This window comes from Physella acuta, unplaced genomic scaffold (assembly GCF_028476545.2).
Source record: "Physella acuta isolate Inbredline_101_S28 unplaced genomic scaffold, ASM2847654v3 ptg001333l, whole genome shotgun sequence".
Lineage (NCBI taxonomy): Eukaryota > Metazoa > Mollusca > Gastropoda > Physidae > Physella > Physella acuta.
This window is the reverse complement of record NW_026732848.1, coordinates 4178-23595: the sequence shown is the minus strand read 5'-3', so window position 1 is coordinate 23595 and position 19418 is coordinate 4178. Positions and strand designations below refer to the sequence as shown.

General features: G+C 40.9%; 1 protein-coding gene across 1 annotated transcript; it reads left to right on the top strand.

Moving 5' to 3' along the window:
- The first annotated feature begins 14353 nt into the window (after positions 1-14353).
- LOC131958530 (ficolin-2-like) lies at positions 14354-17732 on the top strand. Its single transcript, XM_059323616.1, has 3 exons — positions 14354-14483; positions 15663-15806; positions 17068-17732. The coding sequence occupies exons 1-3, from the start codon at positions 14354-14356 to the stop codon at positions 17730-17732; spliced, it is 939 nt and encodes a 312-aa protein (XP_059179599.1).
- The last annotated feature ends 1686 nt before the right edge of the window (positions 17733-19418 follow it).

Below are 19418 nucleotides of genomic sequence, written 5' to 3'. Positions count from 1 at the left end.
TGACCAGCAAAGGTCGAGAGAGTGACGGAAAAGGTCGAGAGAGTGAAGAGCAAAGGTCGAGAGAGTGACCAGCAAAGGTCGAGAGAGTGACGGAAAAGGTCGAGAGAGTGACCAGCAAAGGTCGAGAGAGTGACCAGCAAAGGTCGAGAGAGTGACCAGCAAAGGTCGAGAGAGTGACCAGCAAAGGTCGAGAGAGTGACGGAAAAGGTCGAGAGAGTGACCAGCAAAGGTCGAGAGAATGACCAGCAAAGGTCGAAAGAGTGACGGAAAAGGTCGAGAGAGTGACCAGCAAAGGTCGAGAGAGTGACCAGCAAAGGTCGAGAGAGTGACCAGCAAAGGTCGAGAGAGTGACCAGCAAAGGTCGAGAGAGTGAAGAGCAAAGGTCGAGAGAGTGACGGAAAAGGTCGAGAGAGTGACGGAAAAGGTCGAGAGAGTCACCAGCAAAGGTCGAGAGAGCGACGGAAAAGGTCAAGAGAGTGACCAGCAAAGGTCAAGAGAGTGACGACAAAGGTCGAGAGAGTGACGACAAAGGTCGAGAGAGTGACGGAAAAGGTCGAGAGAGTGACCAGCAAAGGTCGAGAGAGTCACCAGCAAAGGTCGAGAGAGCGACGGAAAAGGTCGAGAGAGTGAACAGCAAAGGTCGAGAGAGTGACCAGCAAAGGTCGAGAGAGTGACCAGCAAAGGTCGAGAGAGTGACCAGCAAAGGTCGAGAGAGTGACGAAAAAGGTCGAGAGAGTGACCAGCAAAGGTCGAGAGAGTGACGGAAAAGGTCGTGAGAGTGACGGAAAAGGTCGTGAGAGTGACGGAAAAGGTCGTGAGTGACGGAAAAGGTCGTGAGAGTGACGGAAAAGGTCGTGAGAGTGACGGAAAAGGTCGTGAGAGTGACGGAAAAGGTCGTGAGAGTGACGACAAAGGTCGAGAGAGTGACCAGCAAAGGTCGAAAGAGTGATCACTATTAACTTGTGCCCTTGTACGAACCCCTAGGTTACTAGTTCCATCGTCTCCCAAGGGCTAAATGAAACCATAAAATTAGTTTACACAAAATTAAAGTCTTATGCACAGTAAAAAATCCTTAAATAAATGACGCCTAGCACTTCATGGGATAACATCGTTCAAAGAAATCGGACCATGAAAACCATCACACCTTTTCACCACCCCTGTAATGTATCCAGTTAAGAATTTTTTTTAGTAGTGCTGATTTAAGGGGACGAAATCAGGCTCAGCTTATTTTGTCTAAAAAAACTGAGTTATCACCCTTTAAAAACAGAATAAAATGAAGATTTGTTACACGCGAAATAGAGTGCTTATTTTCACATTACACCGAATCAGAGTTTCTTCCAGGCATCTCTTCGGGGGGGGGGGGGGGGGGCAAAGCCCCCCCCCGAAATTTTTTTACCGCCCCCCCGAACGAAATGAAATTTATATAATTTATATAGAAAATATATACTTTTAACAGTGTCCGCCCCCCCCGAAGAAAGTTTACCGCCCCCCCCCCCCCCTGAAAATTTCAATAGCCCCCCCCCCCCCGGAGAAAAAAGTCTGGAAGAAACACTGCACCGAATGCGTTTTCTGGAAAAGTACGAAATGACTCGAATAATAATTTTAATTTCATAATTTTTCTCTTAGGAATTCTATAAAATCAAAGCAAACTACAAAACAGTAGAAAGCGTCAAAATTAATAGAGGTTTAATTTAAAAATTAAAAAAATGAACGAACAGTAGAGAAAGCTTGCTTATATTTTAAAACAACAAAATATCTAAAACGGAAACAAAATTCCAACTCTAATCATAGGTAATGTTTAACGCTAATCTTAATAAGATTAGTGTTATGTTTAGTAAATATTTAGCGTGAACTACAACTCATCAGACCATGTGAGGGGGGTGGGGGGGGAGGGGGGTAGCGATAGAGAGGAAGAGAGGGGACTGCAAGGCGCGCTTTTGCAGCTTGTTTTCTAACGTCTCCCAGAAGAGAATTATATATATAGATATTATAAATATATTATAAATATTATAAATGCTATAAAAAAATTAAGAGGCCATTTCCAAATTTAGATATCCCGGTATACGGTTGTAATGCATGAAATCTGACAAGAAATAAAATGAAAGAATATACAAGGCAACATATTTCTCTGACAGTATGTTATAAAATATTTGCCGGTACCTGCTATGCCCACGTGCATTTAAATGCCAACGGATATTGAGAACCAGTGTTTTATCTGTCGATGACAATCGATGGTCTTTGAGAATGTTGTTCAAGAGCGGAAGGTCTGTTCTGGCGAGGGCCATATTCAGGCGGGTGCAGTATTGATTGACACCTACATTCTGTTATGGTCATGTGACTCCCACGGGAGCCTCCGTTTTGTTGTAGGGTACACCGTGCAGGAGAGGATGGCCATGCTTTCGATTGTTTGGGGCGAAGAGGTGCTGGTTTGTGAAGACTGTTCTGTAGTCCACAGTGTCGTGATGGTTGTTTGATCCTCTCACTTGTTACATTAAAAGATGCAAAAAAAAAGAGTTATACTTAGATAAATTTTACAAGAAAGTTAATGTAATTTGTGAAACAAACTTTTCGATAAATATTCTATTGTCATCCAAAACAAAGCTTCCCTGAAAATTGCAGCGCGCTAGCTAACTGGGAAGTGCCAGAAATTTCGATCGCAAGATTTGATTGGAAAGACAGCGACGAAAGCAAGTTAAAGAAAACGTGGGAAAATTTTATGAAAAAAATACTAAAATTTTGATGTTACAAATACAGCTAGTAGAGCCACTAGCCAACAGCTACAGTAATTTAATAGTTAATATACACTAACCTAAAATTATATATTTACTACTGCCAACACTTATAGCTAGTTAGTATAGCCGCTAGCTAACAACAGCGAATATAATCTAATAATCACAGCTAGTATAGCTACTAACAACAGCTAATCTATCTATATACTACTAAAAGTCAAGTTTGTTTACATGTTTGAATATTTATTTTTTTGTATGTTTTTTTGTTTGTTTGTTTGTTTGCCTGATCAACTATTGTGATATGTTCGACTCAATCTGGATAGCTGTAAAATAGTATGTAGGTAGAGAATAATTTTTTAATGCAGACAGACTGTTAATCACAAATTTATTTAAAGACGTTAATTAATTTATTGATTTATTCATAGTTAAATTAACCGTATTTTTTAAAAAATGTTAATACTCTGAATAAACTTTGTGGGGATAGTGACGTCCCTTGATATGTTAACTTTTTGGTACGATAAAAATGGCGGACTTCATCATAGACTTTGTGGCCCATTCAAAAGTTTAACGCGTTACAAAGCTAATTTTCTGCCGGCTATAACTTAAACAATACGTCCGTTTGCTGTATTTATTACGTTCCAACACTTATATCAATTTTCAACTGTCTTTTTCATTTAGTTTTACGATAAATTTCTCTAGATCTAAAGATCAGCTATCGAAGGAAATTTATGAATCTAGCCTAGATCTAGATCTAGATCTAGCCTAGATGTAGGTCACTAGATTCGATGTAAATTCTAGATCTAGACTTAATGTAAATTCTACATCTAGAATCTATTTCAGGCCTTAATTATTTTATATAAATCTTTGTTTGGCTTATTTAAGATAAAATTTAATTTGAAAGTTAGTACTACTAGACTTATTTTTAGATCTAGATCTAGAATCTATACGCGTAAATCAAGTTGCATAAGGAGACACATAGTATAGTATAAAAATTCACTTGTGACGTCACGAGTAAATAGCTAAAATGGTAGCGTAGTCAGCTCTCATGCAGGAGGCACGGGTTCTAGACCAATATGTCAATGAAATTTTTTTTTTCAATTTTTTTTTTTTAGATGTGAATGATAACGTTGCCTATCTGAACTTGGCAAGATACAGGGCAGGTGAAGGGGGGGGGGGGGGGAAAGGGGAGGCGGGGGGTGGGGAGGGGGAAGGGGGGGGGCATATGTTGGGGCGCCAAAATGGTTTGGAAAAATAAATTGATAGGTTGAGGGGGGTTCAAATCGAAAGTTTGAGTGGGGGGGGGGGTGCACATCAAAAGTTTGAGGGGGGGGGGGGGGGTTAAAATCGAAAACTTTGTCCCCGGTCGCCGGGAAGGGTCGCTATGCCTCTGAGTGACAGACGTGATGTTTTTTGATGGATGACCCCCGAAACCCACAGTTATCCAACGGATGACGGGTATTCTAGTATACTACTAAAAGTCAAGTTTGTTTACATGTTTGAATATTTATTTGTTTGCCTGATCGAAAATTGTGATATGTTCGACTCTATCTGGAAAGCTGTAAAATGGTATGCAGGTAGAGAATAATTTTTTAATGCAGACAGACTGTTGATCACAAATTTATTTAAAGACGTTAATTAATTTATTGATTTATTCATACGTACAGTAACCCATTTTTTAAAAAAATATTTGAAAAGCCACTAGACTCGGCGGGACCGTGACGTCACAGGTTTTTGTTTACTCTTTAGTACAATAAAATGGCGGCGTCTATCGAAGAAAATTGTGTTCCCATTCACAAGTTTAACGCGTTCTAAATCTAATTTTCTGTCGGTCATAACTTTAACAATACGTCCGTTTGCTGTATTTATTACGTTCCAACACTTATATCAATGTTCAACTGTCTTTTTCATTTAGTTTTACAATAAATTTCTCTAGATCTAAAGATCAGCTATCGAAGGAAATTTATGAATCTAGCCTAGATCTAGATCTAGATCTAGCCTAGATGTAGGTCACTAGGTTTCTATGTAAATTCTAGATCTAGACTTAATGTAAATTCTACATCTAGAATCTATTTCAGGCCTTAATTATTTTATATAAATCTTTGTTTGGCTTATTTAAGATAAAATTTAATTTGAAAGTTAGTACTACTAGACTTATTTTTAGATCTAGATCTAGAATCTATACGCCGTAAATCAAGTTGCATAAGGAGATACATAGTATAGTATAAAAATTCACTTGTGACGTCACGAGTAAATAGCTAAAATGGTAGCGTAGTCAGCTCTCATGCAGGAGGCACGGGTTCTAGACCAATATGTCAATGAAATTTTTTTTTTCAATTTTTTTTTTTAGATGTGAATGATAACGTTGCCTATCTGAACTTGGCAAGATACAGGGCAGGTGAAGTAGAGTTCATCTGTTTCTTTGTCCTAAGCATATGAAAGGATAGTGTGGTCAGATACATGCTCGGCTGGAATTGTTTTTTAAACGATAAAAACATGTTGTCTGAGACTTGGCAGGACACTGGGCAGGTGAAGTAGAGTTGAGTAGGTCACCTGTGACGTCAGTTTATGAAGGGATAGTCCGAAATCGGTGTTTTCGGTGTTTTTAAAAGATAAAAAACATATATTTGAATGTGGGGTCTGTTTTTTGTGACGATAAGTGACACTGCAGTAGCGTACCGAGGAGGGGGGGGGGGACGGTAGGGGAGGGGAGGCGGGGGGGTGGGGAGGGGAGGCGGGGGGGTGGGGGGGGGAATGGGAGGCGGGGGGGTGGGGAGGGGGAAGGGGGGGGGCATATGTTGGGGCGCCAAAATGGTTTGGAAAAATAAATTGATAGGTTGAGGGGGGTTCAAATCGAAAGTTTTAGTGGGGAGGGGGTGCACATCAAAAGTTTGAGGGGGGGGGGTTCAAATCGAAAACTTTGTCCCCGGGCGCCGGGAAGGGTCGCTATGCCTCTGAGTGACAGACGTGATGTTTTTTGATGGATGACCCCCGAAACCCACAGTTATCCAACGGATGACGGGTATTCTAGTAATATCTAATAATCACAGCTAGTATAGCCACTAACAACAGCTAATAATATCTAATAATCACAGCTAGTGTAGCCAATAGCCAACAACAGCTAATATAATCTAACAATCATAGCTAGTATAGGCACTAACTAACAACAGCTAATATAATCTAACAACCACAGCTAATATAGCCACTAGCTAACAACAGCTAATATAATCTAATAATCACAGCTAGTATAGCCAATAACAAACAACAGCTAATATAATCTAACAATCACAGCTAGTATAGCAACTAACAAACAACAGCCAATATAATAAAAAAATCACAGCTAATATAGCCACTAGCTAACAACAGCTAATGTAATCGCAATCACAGTTAGTATAGCTTCTAGATATAAACAGCTAGTACTAGTATAGCGACTACCCAACAATTATAGCTAGAACAGCCATTAGCCAATAATCACAACTCATTAGCCACTAGCTAGGGTTTTAAGCAAGTATCAACTTCAATTAAACCTTGTTTAGCCACAAGCCAACAATTACGGCATTTACAAAGGTTATAAGTAAACGTATGAACATAGGCCTCAGTGGCGTAGCCAGGATCGTCTCAAAGGGGGGGGGTGTCCCAATTGTTATCCGGAGACAAACTTTAGATTTGCACCCCCCCAAACTTTCGATTTGCACCCCCCATCAAGCTTTCGATTTTCACACCCCACCCCCTCAAACTTTCGATTTGCAACCCCCCTCAAACTTTCAATTTGCACCTCCCCTCAAACTTTCAATTTGCAACCCCCCCCCCCCTCAAACTTTCGATTTGCACCCCTCCATACTTTATATATATATACCGAGGGGTCTATGAGGGGGGGGGGGTGTGACCCCCCCTAACCCCCCCTCCCTACGCCACTGATAGGCCTACATCGAATACAACATCAATGACTTTACCTACATTGATAAACTAGTCAACAAATAAAGCAGAGGTGAGCAAATCTGAAGCATTTCTGAAGTTGGTCTTTCATAGCTCTGTAATTTAGTGACTTGAAAAATAATTAAAAAAAAAATACTTTAGAAAAAAATTCTGTGTACCATACAATTGTCGGGATATTTTTGTATCTTTTCAATTCTATTGTTTTTTGTTACATATTTTTGAATAATTAGATTATTAAATTACTACTAAATACCTTCAAAATACTTTCAATGCTATACGTGTTGTCAGTATGCTGGGTATATATTATATTACAACATATTTTGGTTTGTAAATTATAACAAGGATACCTTTTATGGAAAACGCATTGAATGGCAATATAAAGTAGAAGAAGAAGATATAAATACAGGTAGCATGAGAGCTTTTAGAAAATGTTCTGCATGGTTGGATATGATGTGATATTTAGTCCGCCTCACTCAAAAGGTACTCAAGTTATAGGCTTTTGAGAAACCGGAAATAAAGTAAATACCACTTCCGGTTGCAGAAATTGCTGAAAGGTTGAAAGAAAACTACACAATGGATATCATACTTTTATATGAAGTTAGGGCAACCTAACCGAAACGGTACACATGTTGTTGTGTTTACAGACAGAGACAGACTGACAGACGGACGTATAAGTTTGCAAAAGCATATTTTTTTAGCTCTGGAAAAGGTAAAAATCGCATTTAATTTTTGTTCATGATTATAATACTTCTTCTACGCTGTTTACGAAAAAGTAAAAAATAGCCATCTTTTGATTTTATGAAGTTCTAATAGCTTCTATGTAGCTAAGTGATTTAGCTACGTAGCTGTCAAAGTTAAGCTAATCTCTTGCTAAATCTACTCCGATAATATATATTCGAAACAAGTTTTTGAAAAATAGTTATTTTATACGTATTAACTTAATGAAACTGGTAGTGTATTTGGTCAGTGTAGCTGGTTAGTGTAGCTGGTTAGTGTAGTTAGTTAGTGTAGCTGGTTAGTGTAGCTGGTTAGTGTAGCTGGTTAGTGTAGCTGGTTAGTGTAGCTGGTTAGTGAAGCTGGTTAGTGTAGCTGGTTAATGTAGTTGGTCAGTGTAGCTGAGTAGTGTAGCTGGTTAGTGTAGCTGGTTAGTGTAGCTGGTTAGTGTAGCTGGTTAGTGTAGCTGTTCAGTGTAGCTGGGTAGTGTAGCTGGTTAGTGTAGCTGGTTAGTGTAGCTGGTTAGTGTAGCTGGTTAGTGTAGCTGGTTAGTGTAGCTGGTTAGTGTAGCTGGTTAATGTAGTTGGTCGGTGTAGCTGGTTAGTGTAGCTGAGTAGTGTAGCTGGTTAGTGTAGCTGGGTAGTGTAGCTGGTTAGTGTAGCTGGTTAGTGTAGCTGGTTAGTGTAGCTGGTTAGTGTAGCTGGTCAGTGTAGCTGGTTTGTGTAGCTGGTTAGTGTAGCTGGTTAATGTAGTTGGTCAGTGTAGCTGGTTTGTGTAGCTGGTTAGTGTAGCTGGTTAGTGTAGCTGGTTAGTGTAGCTGGTTAATGTAGTTGGTCAGTGTAGCTGGTTAGTGTAGCTGGTTAGTGTAGCTGGGTAGTGTAGTTGGTCAGCGTAGCTGGGTAGTGTAGCTGGTTAGTGTAGCTGGGTAGTGTAGTTGGTCAGTGTAGCTGGGTAGTGTAGCTGGTTAGTGTAGCTGGTTAGTGTAGCTGGGTAGTGTAGCTGGTCAGTGTAGATGGTCAGTGTAGCTGGGTAGTGTAGCTGGTCAGTGTAGATGGTCAGTGTAGCTGGTCAGTGCAGTTGGTCAGTGTAGCTGGTCAGTGTATTTGGTAAGTATAACTGGTTAGTGTAGCTGGTTAGTGTAGCTGGTTTGTGTAGCTGAGTAGTGTAGCTGGTTAGTGTAGCTGGTTAGTGTAGCTGGTCAGTTATAGCTGGTTAGTGTAGCTGGGTAGTGTAGCTGGTTAGTGTAGCTGGTTAGTGTAGCTGGTTAGTGTAGCTGGTTAATGTAGTTGGTCGGTGTAGCTGGTTAGTGTAGCTGAGTAGTGTAGCTGGTTAGTTTAGCTGGGTAGTGTAGCTGGTTAGTGTAGCTGGTTAGTGTAGCTGGTTAGTGTAGCTGGTTAGTGTAGCTGGTCAGTGTAGCTGGTTTGTGTAGCTGGTTAGTGTAGCTGGTTAATGTAGTTGGTCAGTGTAGCTGGTTTGTGTAGCTGGTTAGTGTAGCTGGTTAGTGTAGCTGGTTAGTGTAGCTGGTTAATGTAGTTGGTCAGTGTAGCTGGTTAGTGTAGCTGGTTAGTGTAGCTGGGTAGTGTAGTTGGTCAGCGTAGCTGGGTAGTGTAGCTGGTTAGTGTAGCTGGGTAGTGTAGTTGGTCAGTGTAGCTGGGTAGTGTAGCTGGTTAGTGTAGCTGGTTAGTGTAGCTGGGTAGTGTAGCTGGTCAGTGTAGATGGTCAGTGTAGCTGGGTAGTGTAGCTGGTCAGTGTAGATGGTCAGTGTAGCTGGTCAGTGCAGTTGGTCAGTGTAGCTGGTCAGTGTATTTGGTAAGTATAACTGGTTAGTGTAGCTGGTTAGTGTAGCTGGTTTGTGTAGCTGAGTAGTGTAGCTGGTTAGTGTAGCTGGTTAGTGTAGCTGGTCAGTTATAGCTGGTCAGTGTAGCTGGGTAGTGTAGCTGGGTAGTGTAGCTGGTTAGTGTAGCTGGTTAGTGTAGCTGGTTAGTGTAGCTGAGTAGTGTAGCTGGTTAGTGTAGCTGGTTAGTGTAGCTGGTTAGTGTAGCTGGTTAGTGTAGCTGGTTAATGTAGTTGGTCAGTGTAGCTGAGTAGTGTAGCTGGTTAGTGTAGCTGGTTTGTGTAGCTGGTTAGTGTAGCTGGTTTGTGTAGCTGGTTAGTGTAGCTGGTTAGTGTAGCTGGTTAGTGTAGCTGGTTAATGTAGTTGGTCAGTGTAGCTGGTTAGTGTAGCTGGTTAGTGTAGCTGGGTAGTGTAGTTGGTCAGTGTAGCTGGGTAGTGTAGCTGGTTAGTGTAGCTGGGTAGTGTAGTTGGTCAGTGTAGCTGGGTAGTGTAGCTGGTTAGTGTAGCTGGTTAGTGTAGCTGGGTAGTGTAGCTGGTCAGTGTAGATGGTCAGTGTAGCTGGGTAGTGTAGCTGGTCAGTGTAGATGGTCAGTGTAGCTGGTCAGTGCAGTTGGTCAGTGTAGCTGGTCAGTGTATTTGGTAAGTATAACTGGTTAGTGTAGCTGGTTAGTGTAGCTGGTTTGTGTAGCTGAGTAGTGTAGCTGGTTAGTGTAGCTGGTTAGTGTAGCTGGTCAGTTATAGCTGGTCAGTGTAGCTGGGTAGTGTAGCTGGGTAGTGTAGCTGGTTAGTGTAGCTGGTCAGTTATAGCTGGTCAGTGTAGCTGGGTAGTGTAGCTGGGTAGTGTAGCTGGTTAGTGTAGCTGGTTAGTGTAGCTGGTTAGTGTAGCTGAGTAGTGTAGCTGGTTAGTGTAGCTGGTTAGTGTAGCTGGTTAGTGTAGCTGGTTAGTGTAGCTGGTTAGTGTAGCTGAGTAGTGTAGCTGGTTAGTGGAGCTGGGTAGTGTGGCTGGTCAGTTATAGCTGGTCAGTTATAGCTGGTCAGTTATAGCTGGTCAGTGTAGCTGGTCAGTGTAGCTGGTTAGTGTAGCTGGTTAGTGTAGCTGGTCAGTGTAGCTGGTTAGTGTAGCTGGTCAGTGTAGCTGGTCAGTGTAGCTGGTTAGTGTAGCTGGTTAGTGTAGCTGGTTAGTGTAGCTGGTCAGTGTAGCTGGTTAATGTAGTTGGTCAGTGTAGCTGAGTAGTGTAGCTGGTTAGTGTAGCTGGTTTGTGTAGCTGGTTAGTGTAGCTGGTTAGTGTAGCTGGTTAGTGTAGCTGGTTAATGTAGTTGGTCAGTGTAGCTGGTTAGTGTAGCTGGTTAGTGTAGCTGGGTAGTGTAGTTGGTCAGTGTAGCTGGGTAGTGTAGCTGGTTAGTGTAGCTGGGTAGTGTAGTTGGTCAGTGTAGCTGGGTAGTGTAGCTGGTTAGTGTAGCTGGTTAGTGTAGCTGGGTAGTGTAGCTGGTCAGTGTAGATGGTCAGTGTAGCTGGGTAGTGTAGCTGGTCAGTGTAGATGGTCAGTGTAGCTGGTCAGTGCAGTTGGTCAGTGTAGCTGGTCAGTGTATTTGGTAAGTATAACTGGTTAGTGTAGCTGGTTAGTGTAGCTGGTTTGTGTAGCTGAGTAGTGTAGCTGGTTAGTGTAGCTGGTTAGTGTAGCTGGTCAGTTATAGCTGGTCAGTGTAGCTGGGTAGTGTAGCTGGGTAGTGTAGCTGGTTAGTGTAGCTGGTCAGTTATAGCTGGTCAGTGTAGCTGGGTAGTGTAGCTGGGTAGTGTAGCTGGTTAGTGTAGCTGGTTAGTGTAGCTGGTTAGTGTAGCTGAGTAGTGTAGCTGGTTAGTGTAGCTGGTTAGTGTAGCTGGTTAGTGTAGCTGGTTAGTGTAGCTGGTTAGTGTAGCTGAGTAGTGTAGCTGGTTAGTGGAGCTGGGTAGTGTGGCTGGTCAGTTATAGCTGGTCAGTTATAGCTGGTCAGTTATAGCTGGTCAGTAAAGCTGGTCAGTGTAGCTGGTTAGTGTAGCTGGTTAGTGTAGCTGGTCAGTGTAGCTGGTTAGTGTAGCTGGTCAGTGTAGCTGGTCAGTGTAGCTGGTCAGTGTAGCTGGTCAGTGTAGCTGGTCAGTGTAGCTGGTTAGTGTAGCTGGTTAGTGTAGCTGGTCAGTGTAGCTGGGTAGTGTGGCTGGTCAGTTATAGCTGGTCAGTTATAGCTGGTCAGTTATAGCTGGTCAGTGTAGCTGGTCAGTGTAGCTGGTTAGTGTAGCTGGTTAGTGTAGCTGGTCAGTGTAGCTGGTTAGTGTAGCTGGTCAGTGTAGCTGGTCAGTGTAGCTGGTCAGTGTAGCTGGTCAGTGTAGCTGGTCAGTGTAGCTGGTTAGTGTAGCTGGTTAGTGGAGCTGGGTAGTGTGGCTGGTCAGTTATAGCTGGTCAGTTATAGCTGGTCAGTTATAGCTGGTCAGTGTAGCTGGTTAGTGTAGCTGGTTAGTGTAGCTGGTTAGTGTAGCTGAGTAGTGTGGCTGGTCAGTGTATCTGGTCAGTGTGGCTGGTCAGTGTAGCTGGTCAGTGTAGCTGGGTAGTGTAGCTGGTTAGTGTAGCTGAGTAGTGTAGCTGGTTAGTGTGGCTGGTTAGTGTAGCTGGTTAGTGTAGCTGGTCAGTGTAGCTGGTCAGTGTAGCTGGTCAGTGCAGTTGGTCAGTGTAGCTGAGTAGTGTAGCTGGTTAGTGTGGCTGGTTAGTGTAGCTGGTTAGTGTAGCTGGTCAGTGTAGCTGGTTAGTGTAGCTGGTCGTCACGATACAGCTGGTCAATAAAGCTGTACAGTATAGCTGGTCAGTGTAGCTAGCCAGCGTAAACATATTACTAAGTTACTCACAAGTATGATTTGATGTTTCTATTTTCTCAAACCAAACAGTAAACCAGTAGAACAGTAAATATCGATCACCATCGATGCTTCCTCGTGTATCGATTAGATAGATGTCAACCATTGTCAGTTTTCTATCCTTGACACTTCCTTGAGACTTAGCTGTCTATTTGTGGTTACTATAATAAGACAGCGGTTACCATTTGAAAAAGTCAAACAGTCCGTAATGTTTTGCAATGATACTATCTGCAAATAACCGCAGTAAATTCTGGTGATTTTAATACTCGTCTTAAGTGTTAACTAACACGGTTGCCATCTAGCAGTTTGTTTGAATACAATGGGGCACAGTGTCGTATCTTTTGAGAACGTCAGTGCGAATCATTACAAAAGCGCTGGTTGACCTTGAACATCGCCAATTACGTCATATATCTTCAATATTTACACTATGTTTAATTGTGGAAAGGTAAACTCGAGTATGAATGTAGGACGAATGGGGAATCATTTGCTTTGGGTTACTCAGAGGCGTATTCAGAGGGGATGGGTTGACAGGGCCGTGGGTGCGGACCGCACCAGGTGACACCGTTTAGAGGTTTGAAAACATGGAAAAAAAATAGCAAACTATATAGAAAAAATACTTTTGTTTTGAATAAATAATAAAGAAAAATTAAATAGAATTTAAACTGCAAATTGTCTTGTGTTTTTTTTGTGTGTCTTGGCATTATCTGATCTTAGCCTCTTTTATGGTCCTCTTTACTCTCACTGTTATAGTATCACGAAGTATTTTTGGCATGTGTTTTTTATCATCTCTTCTATAAGCTAACACGTCTCCTCAATCCGAACAATCCATTCACCAATAGCCTTCGCTATTTGTAATCGATTTGCGATAGCGATGTATGTGTGTCAAAGTGCTAAAGGCGTATTTGCATTGCTCAGATTTCAGTCCCATTTCCATTTATTGACATCTTTGTTTAAGCATTACATCTATTTAAGAGTGACCAGATGCATGTGATAAACGTGATGTTTATTGCCGAACTTCGCAATCGGTATTTTGAATTTTAATTTAGTAACAGGAAATATTTTAACAATGGGAAAAGAATACTTTTATCTTAGTTGCGTGTTTTTGTGTTTCAGTAAGTTTGAAGAAGGTGAGTCGCCCTGTTTTATTATTGTTGTTAGAAGTCATTAGAGCTAAGGTATAGATATATTAGTATTTTGGACATGCAGTGAACAAATTTTGCATTCAGTGTGTTTAAACGAAGGTGTATACGCAATTGCCTCAGTCAGAGCATTGTTTCAACAAGATATCACACACCAAACTATCACACCTTGAAAATGTCGCATCTTTAAAATTTGGCACTTAAAATGTCACACACCTAAAATATCACACACCTAAATTTTGGCACACCTCTAAAATTTCGAACACTTAAACATCACACCTCTAAAATGTCCCATAATAAAGTTTCGCAACCCTTAGTTTTGGCAAACCTAAAATATCACACTTTTAAAATGAAACACTCTTAACATGTCGCACTCCTAAAAAATCTATAATTATGAAGCAAGTAAAAAAAGACAAAGGCATTATTACTACTAAGCACGAGCAATTAAATTAAAATGAAGCTTGTAAAAAATAAATATTCATTTGTTACTGCTAGGCCTTCTTTCAATATTTCAATATTCTTTCAAAAGGCCGATCCTATATCAATATAAATGCCTTGCATTATCTCAGTGTTACAGCTAAGCATTATTTCAGTGGTGTTAAAGCTAAGCATTCTCTAATTGTTTCATATAAGTCTTATCTTAATGTTCCAGATATGCCTTATCTCATTGTTCCAGATATGCCTTTATCACATTGTTTCAGATATGCCTTAACTTAATTTATAGCTACGCCTAATCTTATTGTTACAGCCTTGAATAATTTCATTGTTACAGATAAACATTATTTCTGTATTACAGATATGCCTAATCTCATTATTACAGCTATGGATTATCTCACTGTTACAGCTATAGATTATCTCAGTGTTACAGCTATGCTTAGTTTTATGGTTACAGATATACATTATCGCTGAGTTACAGATATACATTATCTCATTGTTAGCAACTAGGCTTTACCTTTTATTTAGATAGTACAATTTTCATAATTATCACCGGGTTAACGATCTTAAATCTCGCGATCTTCAACTCTATTATTTAACCATCCGACATTTTGTTTGTATCTCTCTAGGTACTGCCACATCAACGAACGTGACAGAGGGCAGATTTTTCTCGGTCGACTCGACAAACATGACACTACTTGCCACAGAGGATTTCTTTGAGAATGTTGGGCTGACTTCTTGCGCGTCCGCTTGTGTCAAGTCTAAAAATGCATGCAGGACGTTTTTCTACAGTAAAACCTTCAGGAACTGTACCTTAGGTAAGTGGTCACGGAGCTGTAGCTATTCATGTAATGTACCATACACATGAAGTGTAATATACACATGAAATGTAGTATACACATTTCGGACATAGCTGTAGCAATTCATGAAATGTACCTATACACATGACAAAACTGTAACTATTCATGGAATCTACCATACCCATTTCTGACAAAACTGTAACTATTCATAGAGTATACCGTACGCATTTCTGACAAAACTGTAACTATTCATGGAATGTAAAATACATATTTCTGACATAACTATCTATTCATAAGATGTACCATACACATGAAATGTCATATACACATTTCTGACAGAGCTGTAGCTATTATGTAATATACTGTTGTGAACACACGGACACGCCTCTAAGGGTGATACATTGACTATCTAACAGTACAGAACTAACCTACACTAACCTTGTGGGAGAACTGGACTAAACTGAGGCAATCACACACGCTCACACACACCTTATATACCCTTACATAAACAGGTACAAACAGTTTATCACAACTCACAACACGATGATTGAACAGGGATGAACGGATCAGGGTACAAAGTGTACATAACATTCACCCCCATTCCTCCCCATTCACTCATTCACTACATATACACATTTCTGACATTACTGTGGATATTCACGAAATGCAACACACATTTCTTACACTGCCGCATTATTGATGAATATTGATTAAAAAAATATATATTTTCTGTTATAACTATATCAAAAAGTTGGTGTTAACGTGTGATTGTTTATATTCTGCCGATAATAACATGTTAATTTAAATATTATTTTTTCTGCAATTGACGCTAACTATATCTAAAGGTCTGTGTTAACTTGTGAATTTTTAGATTCTGCCGATGATAGATGTTAATTTAAATACTATTTTTTTTTGTAATATGGCTTGTAGGTCACCAAATTCGCCTTCTCGTTCTTGCCAGTTAGTATTTTAAAATCTTAAAGTGAGGTCTAGAAACAAATAGCTGCCATGTTTTTTTTATTATCAATGGGACACATGTTCAAAATAATTTAGTTAAAAAATTATATCTCTACCTGGCTAATGAGATTTAGAATTTTAAGCGAGAGAGACCGAGACTTACAAGCCTATTGACGCTAACTGTATCTAAAGGTCTGTGCTTCTGACTGTTTACATTCTGCCGATGATGGCATGTTTCAGGTTCCTGGCTCCTACCCTACAACGGCTCAACCAACTGGTCAAGTGGAAAACTCTACACAAACCAATCACTTTGTTACCTCACGGAGATGCCTGCGTACCCAGCTAAGGTGGACACAAGTTCCTGCATAAATGCCGCGTGTCTAGGTATGGTGACATTTAAACTGTAAACTAATGCCGTGTCAAGGTATGGTGACATCTAAACTTTAGACCAATGACGTGTATTATCATATTCTGGTCTAATGTCGTGTATAAAGTTTATTTTAATACCAGGTCCAAAGTCTAGTCTAAAGTCTATTCTAAAGCCTAGTCTTAACTCTAGTCTAAAGTCTAGTCTGAAGTCTAGTTCTATGCTGTATCTAAAGTCTAGTCTAAAATCTAGTGTAAAGTCTAATCTAATGGCGTGTCTAAAGTCGAGTCTGCGTGCAAAAAAGGGAAAAAAAAACAGCCATTCTATGATGCATTACTAAACTGAATTACACACAGTCTAATTTAATAAAATAGCAGCATACATACTGATTTAACTATCTATTACTAGAATCTACATCTATTCCACAGCAGCACATACACGATGCTTAGGCCAATGCACTAATGGCAAATGTGAATCGGCTTTTTTTCGTAGACTTAATAGAAAAATCTTTTTCTGAATTAGTGTGTAAATATTAACTTATAGAAAAGAAATATTAGTCCATTCACGAGATTTCAATGCGTCCAAATAAGAAATTTAGTTCTATTTTCTTATTTTCTACTTCATTTTAAAGTTTATTTTTAATTTGGTTTATTTATTACACTCATCAAGGATTGTTATTATAAAATGAAATTGTAATACTTAAACATTATTTAGATCAATAAGCACTTTCTAGACAGTTTAAAGATATAAAACTAGACACAGAGGCGTAGCGAGGGGGGGGGGGGGAGGGTGCGGGGGTGCGGGGGTGCGGACCGCACCGGGTGACACCATTTAGGGGGTGACACCAAGGCAAAAAATTAAAAAAAAAAAAGCAAAATATATAGAGAAAAACATGAGGGGGGTGCAAATCGAAAGATTGGGGGTGGGGGTAGGGGAGGTGCAAATCGAAAATTTGAAAGTTTGTCCCCGGGAAGGGTCGCTACGCTTCTGGGGGGTGACACCATTAAGTGCCGCACCGGGTGACACCCCACCCCGCTACGCCACTGACTAGACATACATAATAACGAAATGTATTCTGCTAGAAAGTGTGGGATGTCAATACTAGACATTCTTTAGAACGACAAGGTCTCTTCTAGACAGTTTGAAGTGTCAATACTAGACATATATAGATCGAGAAACACTTGTCTAGGCAGTATGCAGTGTAGATATTAGACATTCTGTAAAACGACAAACTCTCATCCACTGTATATCTATCATTGAGACGCTATGTTTTCACAGGTAAAGTAACGCTAGGAAACAACACAAGTTTCGACAGGTCAAAGACCTACAGGTCATGTCTGGACGTCAAGAACACCACAGAACCCAGGAAGGTCGTCCTGCTCACTTCCGGTCTAACGGTCATGTGCGACACCGTGACCGACGGCGGAGGATGGACCATTTTCCAGCGACGATTCTCCGGTGCCGTGGACTTTTACCGCAGCTGGGAGGAATACAAATACGGTTTCGGGGACTACGGAATCGGGACTTTTTACCTCGGGAACGAAAATATTTACTGCCTGAGTTCCACGTCTCGCCACGAGCTACGCATTGACCTAACTTACAACGGCATCAAATACTACGCTAGATACGCCAGCTACGCTTTTTTTAACGAGTCCGAAGGGTATAGATTGACTATTGCCAACTACACAGGCGACGCCGGCGACTCCATGTCCATCTCCAACGCCAACAGCATGTTCAGCACGTACGACAGGGACAACGACGTCGACCCAAGCAGGCACTGTGCCGTCCGCTACCACGCAGGCTGGTGGTACAAGCGCTGCCACTACGCGCACCTCAACGGCAACTGGGGCGACAACAGCTACAGCATGGGACTCAACTGGTACAACCTGACCGGGGACTACGCCAGCGTCGACAACTGCGAGATGAAGATACGGCCCTACTGACGTCGTAGGGCTTCTGATGTCACGTCACACGGCCCTTATAATGTCACGTCATTCAGACCTTCTGACGTCATACGGCTTCTGATGTCACGTCACGCGGCCCTTATAACGTCACACTGCTTCTGATGTCAAGACATCAATTCCTTCTGATGCAACTTAATACGGCCCATTTGAATGTCACTTCATAAGGCCCATTTTGATGTAATTTCATATGGCCTATTTGGATGCAACTTCAAATGGCCCATTTTGACGTGACTTCATATGGCCTAGTTGGATGTGACGTCATGCGGCCCATTTGGATGTCACCTCATATAGCCCAGTTGGATGTGACTTCATATGGCCCAGTTGGATGTGACTTCATATGGCCCATTTAGATGTCAAGTCATTCAGTCCTGACGTGACGTCATTCGGTCTTTCTGATGTCCCACAATACACAGAATAAAAGAACAATAAATTATGCGCATGTGCGAGTTTGTTTAATCCCATTTGTTTTGGTCAGGTTAGTTAGGGATTTGAAGATAAGAGCAGTGTCGGGCAAATTGTGGTGTTGTGGTCTGGGCTAAGGAGTAGAGCGAAAATATTGGTGTTTGGTGTGGCGGGCTGGTTAATTAAGCGTTGGTGTGATCATCTAGGGTAATTAGGGAGTAATGAGTTTTGGGTGTATAGGTGTGGAGTTTAGAGTTGCAACGTTGGTATAGTTGTGGTAAGCGTAAGGGTTGATGATGTGAGGTTGGTGTTGAGGAGAGGTAGAGTAGATTTGTAGTGTGGTTTGTGGTGTTTGTGGTTTGGTGTTTACTGTGTGGGGTTTGGTGTGAGTTTGTGGTGTTGTGTTTGTAATTTGGTGTTAATGGTGTGAGGGTTAATGGTGTCATGGCTTTGTTGTGGTTTTGAGGAAAGGGTTTGTGATGTGGGGTTTGTGGTGTGGGGTACATTGAGCGGTTGTCGTATTGGTTTGTGTTGTGGGATTGTGGTTTGAGTTTTTAATGGGCATCACGTTTGTAAGCTTGTGGCGATTGTTATGTGGTATTTGTGATTTTCGACTTCACAGTTACAAGAAAAATATATTGTCACGATAGGAACTTATATTAATCGCTAATGCTTATTTCATTTGCACATTTTTATACATGGCATATTATGAAAACATCAAAGACGATAACTGCCCAGCATAGACGTACCAACAAGAAAACTTATGATCAGAGTACCTATCAGATGTAGACAACCATACCTATATACTCAGTTTGTCGGCCTGGGTTCTACTGATATTGTTGCGACCTGTATCTGGGTGTTACACTGGTTGGGAAATCTTTATGCAACTCATGTAGATGATTTTTCTGGACGAATTCTTTCGATCTACGCTCAGCGACGTAGCTTTAAGGCTACATACAGTTCTTTTTTTTTTGTTCATTAGCAATGAGGCTTGCCAAAGAATTTCGTTCAGTAAAATTGGCTGGGCCAAAACAATATACCGTCTTTTGTAGGGGTCACAGAAACATTTGAACCCTTGGATTGCCAGTTTGGAAATCGTAACTTTATTCAAATTTACTATTTTTACATTGAAAAAAATAAAACTATAGGCCAACAAATAGCATTTACTGCTATCGTTTTCTTTACACGGGGATTAAAGGGAGACGACTTAATATTTAATACTAAATTAGAAAAAGATGATTGCTCTATCAAAATTTACAATTC